This window comes from Setaria italica, chromosome VIII (assembly GCF_000263155.2).
Source record: "Setaria italica strain Yugu1 chromosome VIII, Setaria_italica_v2.0, whole genome shotgun sequence".
Classification (NCBI taxonomy): domain Eukaryota; kingdom Viridiplantae; phylum Streptophyta; class Magnoliopsida; order Poales; family Poaceae; genus Setaria; species Setaria italica.
The window spans coordinates 3,663,442-3,670,673 of record NC_028457.1 but is presented as its reverse complement, the minus strand read 5'-3'; the positions used below and the strand labels follow the sequence as shown (position 1 = coordinate 3,670,673).

The following is a 7,232-nucleotide window of genomic DNA, read 5'->3' as shown; positions in this document are numbered from 1 at the left end:
GCGAAACCCAGAATACGCCTTGCCGTAGGCTAAACGTAGAACCAATCCACGTCACTCATGCACTGTTGACACCGCTAATGCCAGACGTAACTTGGGGAGCAATAACAAGTTCATTTTTTTTAGTGCTCTCAGCATAGCTGATCCAGTTATGACAGATTCCAGTCGACCAAATTTCGCAACCACGGCGAGTCAGTTTTTCAAAAAAAATTCTTCAAATTAATTTATTCTTGGTTATCATGGTCTCCTGTAAATCACTCAAATCGAATCGAATTCAGCCTAAAGACGAGAACGTTCCAGAGGAATCCTTAACCGAAACCAGCTTCCGTAGGACCTAGTATAAACTTGATTAAACCCTGAAAATGAATCCCTAGTTAACTGTGGAACCAAATAAAGCATTAACAACCACTACAATGAAAGCACCATTTTTTAGGAACAAAGAATCCCGAACGATTGAAACTAGGCAGTCGCCCACAATTGCAATCAGATGTTCCAGGAGGCATTCCAACTAGCAAAATCGCACAAACAGGTTTCGAGCACAGATGGCGAATCCACAGATAACTTGGGAACAGGTTCTCAAACATCTGCTACAAAACTTAGTACCACAGGAAACAAGGGAGGAACTAGTATCAGGTGACAATTTAGGACTTCCGCGGTGAGAACAAGCAGCAGCTTAGGCCTTGAGCTTGCCATAGAACCTCTGCTTCTCCTCAGTGGTCTGGAAGCGCCCATGGCCAAACTTGGACGAGGTGTCGACGAACTTGAGCTTGATCTCCTCCAGGGCGAGCCGCGAGGTCTGCTTCAGGAGGGACTGGCGGAGGGTCACCACTCTCTTCTTGGGGCCGACGCAGCAACCCTTGATCATCAGGTAGTCACCCTTGACGATACCGTAGTGGGGGAAGCCACCCATGGGAGTGATGTCCTTCTCAGTCCTGCAAAGACCCAACAATTCAGTACCACGAAACAAACAAGGCTACACAGATTGTGCAAACTACTTACAAACACTAAAGAAATGATTCTTCAGAAGCAAAAAGCACAGTACCTGTCAAACTCGGTGGAGGCATCATGGCTCTCCTGTCCAGACTTGCCAATCTTGTAAACCTTCTTGTTCATCTCAGTACGGTGGTGGTATCCGTTCTGACCAGCACGGGCAACAGTGTAGGAGACCCTAGCCGGATGCCAGGCACCAATACAGGCAACCTTGCGGAGACCCCTGTGGGTCTTGCGTGGAAGGCGGGTGACACCCCAACGAGTGACCACACCCTCGTAACCCTTACCCTTGGTCACACCAATGATGTCAATCATCTCATCCTTCTGGAATACAGCATCAACGGGGACCTCCTTCTCAAAGAACTTGTAGCCATAGTCCACCTTGTCAGCAATGGTACCACCATTGACCTGGATCTCCATGAGGTGAGCCTTCTTCTGCTTCAAACCCTTCATCTTCCTGATCTGAAATACATAAAAGAACATGAGTGAAAAAATACATAAATTAAGTATTAAAAATTGGTCCAACAAAACAAACAAGGATTTTAAGATGTACAAAATGCTAGACATGTTGACAATAATTAATTCATTAAGACAGTGCGGCATCAAGCATAAGAAAACATAATTTCTACAACTAGAAATGAGCAAAGAAGATTACAAGTACAGCACAGTTCAGATTTTTACCTGGGTATGGGCGATCACACGGATCACAGAAGCATACTTCTTCATCTTCTCAAGCTGCAGCTGAATTTCCTTCTTGCCAGCATCACTGTCGAACTTGAGAGCATACTTGGTGAAAGCCTTCTTCTTGCTCTTGCACCAGTTCTTGTAGAACCTTCTCCTCACTTCCTCGCTAAGATGCTGAGCCCACACAGAGTTGAGGGTCCGGAGGCCACGAGGAGTCTTCACATATGCCACAAGCCCAACAATAACAAGAGGAGGAGTTTCAATGATGGTGACAGCCTCACAGGTTTCCTTCTTGTGGAGTTCTGCAGGACATTAGAAAGGCAAAACTGTTAGATGCATGCAGTAATGCATCTAAATGAAAACAGAATCAACTACAGATTAACACACTAGTATGGAAGTGAATGATAATTGGGAGCTTTGCAGATACACAAAAGAAAAAAAAAGGTACAGAGCTTTTTTTGCTATTAATAATTATCTACTGTACCTCCAAAAATGAATGTAAAAGTATAAAATATTCACTGTGATTTGATGAAGATACTACTAGAGAGCTAAATGCACTTAAGCAGATCATGCATTCCTTTTTTCAGATGTGCAAGATGACAACTGTTAATCAATTCAATCAATTGGACACAAAAAATAAGGACGTACTGGATCCAGGCTTCTCAACCTCACGCACAATGTGCGTCATTCCAGCCTTGTAGCCAAGGAAAGCAGTGAGGTGGCATGGTTTCGTGGGGTTATCCCTGGGGAAGGACTTCACTGCAAAAGCAGGAAAATACACATTAGACTGTAATAAAATCACTGTCAAAGGATAATGCGTAACAGAAGCACTAGATCAATCAAACAGGGGATATAAAGCAAATTAAATAATCACAGGCAGGTAACAGCACCAGTTATAAGATGACCAAAAATAAAAAACAATCAAAAGGTTTAGAATTCACGGGTAATTAATTCAAACGTGTGACGTAATGGGAGGTTAGACATGATGAAAATCCTACATTGCAATTATGCATATCACAGTTTTACACTTAAGCAAAAACCAACCCATAGTACTATATGATAAATAATAATATAAACTAGCTCCGCACAGCAAATAATAAATCACTACAAGAGCTTTGTATATTGGGCAGACATAAAGGATACTTATCGTCATATGAAGACAGTTAAAACTGCCACAAGAAAAATTAAGCCTAAAACATAGGCAATCATCCTAACACAGACTCAACACACAAACTCTACTGATCCAAGCGACTTGACTAAATCAGGGACTGATCCTTCGAGCCCCGAATTGTTCTAGTAAGCACTACACCATGGACAGGCTCACGCAAACGAATCTAGCAACCATGAGGAAACACGAGCGCCCGCACCATCGGCGAGGGGAGAGTGAGAGATGCGTGCGTACCCTTGCCACGGTGGCGGGAGCAGCGCTTCCTCGGGAGGAAGCCGAGGGAACCGTGCCTCGGGTGCTCGAACTTCCGGTGCGACATCCTCGCCTCCTCCTCCTTACCTGCAGGACATCACAACAAACACATCAGATCCGCCGGAAACACAACAAGGGCGGCTCGATCCCACGGCGGCGAAATGGCCAACTTCGACGAGCGAAGAGAATCCAGGGGAGGTGGAGGCGGCGGCGAGTGGATGGCTCACCTGTGGGGGGTGGCGGCGCGGGAGGGACGGGCGGGCTGAGTGAGGAGGCGGGGGCACGTAAACCCTAGGCGAGCTTATATAAGGGGTCCCGGCGCAAGGGTTTTGTTTGCGCCGGACGGAAATGCCCTTGTGGAGACTGATGTGGTCTGGGCTGTTTTCTCTGGCCTTCTGGGCTGAGCCTGTTGTGGGCTCTGGCCCGGTACTCTGGTTTTCGTTCACATATCATTTTCCTTTTTTTAATGCCTCTGTTCCGTTTTTATTTTATTCTGCAGAAAAAAAAATCTTTCATGAAAAATAGTGTCATAAAAAAATCATAAAAGTACCTGGGTTTTTTTAAGGGCATTCTTTTGCTGCGTTCTTTGACACGAACGAACTGCTCGGTGTACGTAGTGTAACGATATACAACAGAGATATCAACGTAGCTGGTATATACAGGAGCACAACAAGCTTCAGGTGTCATTTCTTTAGATGAAGTATTGAAGCTTGCACAAAAAAAAGGTTTTACAAGGGCAAAACTATCGATGTAATCTTACAAACGTGTGCTTATGTACTGTCTACACTTGTATGAATGGCTCAAATCCTGCTCTTCCAGCATCGTTCTGAGCTCGACATGGTACAAAATTACACACAGGTCACACCCATATCTCAAGTCAAAAACACCAAAACGAAAAGAATGATGAAAAGAATCACTAGGAATGCGATCATCATGATCTGTCCCTTCAAGCTGGCCTTCTTCATGACCATAGCCACTCTTTTCTGCGTACAAATAAAAAAAGGGGAAGTTTCAGACCGTTGAAATGAACACAAAGTCAATGGAAACCAGGTGAAGCATATTCCTCCTATTTTACAATCCCTAGCCGATACTACCTTGGCATAAATGCAATTTCATGAGATGCTGCTGAACTGTTCAGAAAATTAAGGGAAAGGATGAAGAAGGCTCCTGACAAAATGTATTGAGATGGTAGATGGAGCAGAAGATACAAAGCACACCTGCACAAAGTCAAGACGATTTGAAGTAGTTTCCATATCGAGGCTCAGCTCACCCAAAAGCTTCTCCTGAACAATGTGAAACAGAACGAATATTGACATGAGGAAGGGCTTGAAATCTTGATGACATAATACAGTAGAATATGCTCTTCTGTATGAAAAAAGGGAGGGAGGAAGGTGAGCGTTTTATACATACAACAAGGGATTACCTGCCCGACAAGCTCATCATGTATAGTGAGACCTACACCGCCAATTCGCTGGACACTAGCACTAAGTGCATCCAACTCCTCATCTTGGCGCCTATTAAAGATGTACATACAAGTATCATTAGATCAAAGCATCTGCAGTGTTCGTTTGAAGATGTCATTCAGTACATCCATTATGTTTCTATGTATGAGAAGGTTAGTCATTTTTGGTTGAATGATGAGTGAAATTGGTACTTGGGCAACATAACAGCAGGACAACAAGCTAAGTTTGAAGCAGTTACTTTATCAGGAGCATCTGCTGATCAGATTCCGAAGCAATGAATTCATCATTATCTTGTGAAATGTGCTTCTTGGATCTGATGGATTCAGAGGCGTTGGTTGAATGTCCAAACAAAGTCTTTTGCCTTCCAGCTTCAACATTCCGCCTTAAAGAGAGCACCTTATGTCATGTGCAACCTCATGAGATGCCTTGGATATGCTATTGCAGTAAAATTATGGTTTAAGCATGCTTGCAGCACTGAGAAGTATCCTGTGAAAAGTACCTGGTTACGTGCAGTGCTAGTCCAGCTTCTTCTTCTCCTGATTTCAGCATCATTAAGTCCATAGTATGCAGGATCTCTCTCAGCAACTGAAATTGCCTTCTCCAATTCATCCACCTTATTGAAGAATCAATGGAAAGCAACAAGTAAGTTCATGAACCATGGCAGCAGCAGCATGACAAAAGTAGATTGTAATTTACGATAACCAATCTGGTACTAAGCATAACATGAGTGGATGTTACTGCCTTAAGTATGGCAAGTATGTAAAGGAAAAGTCTAAGATGGAAACATTCCTAGATAGCATGGATTTGAAATTACATTGGTATTGAGAGCAATAGAGATTGCGTGGAATAATAGATTGATTAGGTCATACAATGGGTACAACAATATATAGGCAGCCCCTGAGAGAGGTTTATAGAAACAGAACCAATCTCAGGGGTATCTGCCTAATACTAATCATGGGGCCACGGCAGTAGCCGGCCCTAGCCCTGGCGTACACGCCAAGGGCTCTACACGCACACAACACATACACATGTCTAACAGGTATTAATACAAATGCTGAGGCAATTCAACACACCTGCCATTGGATACTTTCACAACTGGTTAATAGTTCTTTGGTCAGATGCACATACTCTCCAGTATTTTCAGGCGTCTGCTTCCATTGGTTGAAAGTATCTTGCACTTTGTCAATCTATACAATAACAGGGAAAGAAGAAAACTTTAGTTATGTGCATCATAAAAGTTTACAAATATGTACTAAACCGAGGAATCAAAGATATGACTAGTAGTGTATCTGACTGGGATGGATGGTGTAAAGCTAATACTTCAAATATTTTCTCAGGTATAGATCAGCATATATTTACAGCGCCTGTGAGTAGAGAAGAATGCATGAATGCAGATGCACACATTAAAACTTAAACTAAACCAAACAAATTCGAATGATAAAAAACTACAAATGCAGGTAATAATGAGACATCATAAACAAGCTTCCCTGCACAAGAATGGTAGCCATTTGGTTCAACGACAATGCCTGGCATTACCACACCAACATGTACTGCTAGTACTTCACACCCAAGAAAAGAAGTTCCCCAGATTCGTGTACCCTTGTGATTTACCCACCTACATTATAGCCAGTGCAGCTACCTTGCAAACATGTACAGTAATGAAACAGAATAACCTAAGAATTGGAACAAGAGCTGCAAACTCTGTCAACTGAGATCCAAATCCCCATGATAACACCCAATGACCTACATCTGCTGAGCCACTAACATTTAAGCAGCCAAGAACACATGAAACAGACAGAAGGCATGTAAGCACATCGCAAGAAACGGTGTTCAGCTCTTCAGATTCACAACCAGACAGATACAACTGCGCACATCAATCGAAAAAGGGGTAAATTTCCTTTCCCATCATTCTCTCACAAGCGGCGCATCAGAGTACAGTACTAGGGACTCCGAGCCAAAAGAAATAACACAAGAAATGGCGCAAGGAAGTCTGCATGATTCCCTGCTCCTTACAACCTATGCGTCACGGCGACTCCCGGATGAACAAAAAGCTACGACGCGCACCAATGAGCATCAAACGAGGCGCTCGCGGATGCAAGCAACGAAACAAACGGGCGGATCGAGCAATGTGTGGGCGGGCGGGAGGGCAGCGGCTCACCGAGTCCTGGATCTCGTCCTTGACGATGTAGAACGGATCCTGCGCGGGGGTCATCCTCTCATGGCAGTGCCGGAGCGCTGCGGCCTCGAGCAAACCTCGATCGAAGGTAGCGCCGGCGGATTCAATTGGCAGGAGCTGGGTGGAGAGGAGATCCCGGCAGCATTGATGATGATCCCCAACCTCTTCTGCCTGCGTTCTCCGCTCGGTTTGGTGGCATCGCCAACGAGCACGGAAGGGGACAGGAGACCGACGAGTGACGACGTGGGCTTCGGCGTCGGCTGGCGTTGGGCCGGAGAAGTGAGAAGCGAGTCTTCCATGGGCTGTGTGCTCCGTGCCATTTCGGCCTGGTTTGTGCGAGTGTGCATGCCAGTTGAGTGAGGCAATGCAATGCAACCCTAAAAACACAATGCTGCAGGGAAGCTTTTCTGTCGTTCTACTCAGAAACGGGATTTTTTATGAAACTGTACTTTTTTTGAACTTTAAATAAACAGCGGGTCATTTAAATTTGTTGGAAGATGTC

At 44.4% G+C, this 7,232-nt stretch overlaps 1 protein-coding gene across 1 annotated transcript; it reads right to left on the bottom strand.

Annotated features, from left to right (window-relative positions):
- Positions 1–406: 406 nt before the first annotated feature.
- On the bottom strand, positions 407–6,911 carry LOC101786673 (60S ribosomal protein L3). The gene is made up of 12 exons (XM_004978718.3): positions 6,713–6,911; positions 5,628–5,741; positions 5,054–5,167; positions 4,793–4,950; positions 4,515–4,605; positions 4,309–4,374; positions 3,979–4,074; positions 3,074–3,173; positions 2,320–2,430; positions 1,669–1,973; positions 1,040–1,449; positions 407–929 (listed from the first exon to the last, which is right to left on the bottom strand). The coding sequence occupies exons 1-12, from the start codon at positions 6,764–6,766 to the stop codon at positions 671–673; spliced, it is 1,878 nt and encodes a 625-aa protein (XP_004978775.2). The 5' UTR covers positions 6,767–6,911; the 3' UTR covers positions 407–670.
- Positions 6,912–7,232: the final 321 nt, after the last annotated feature.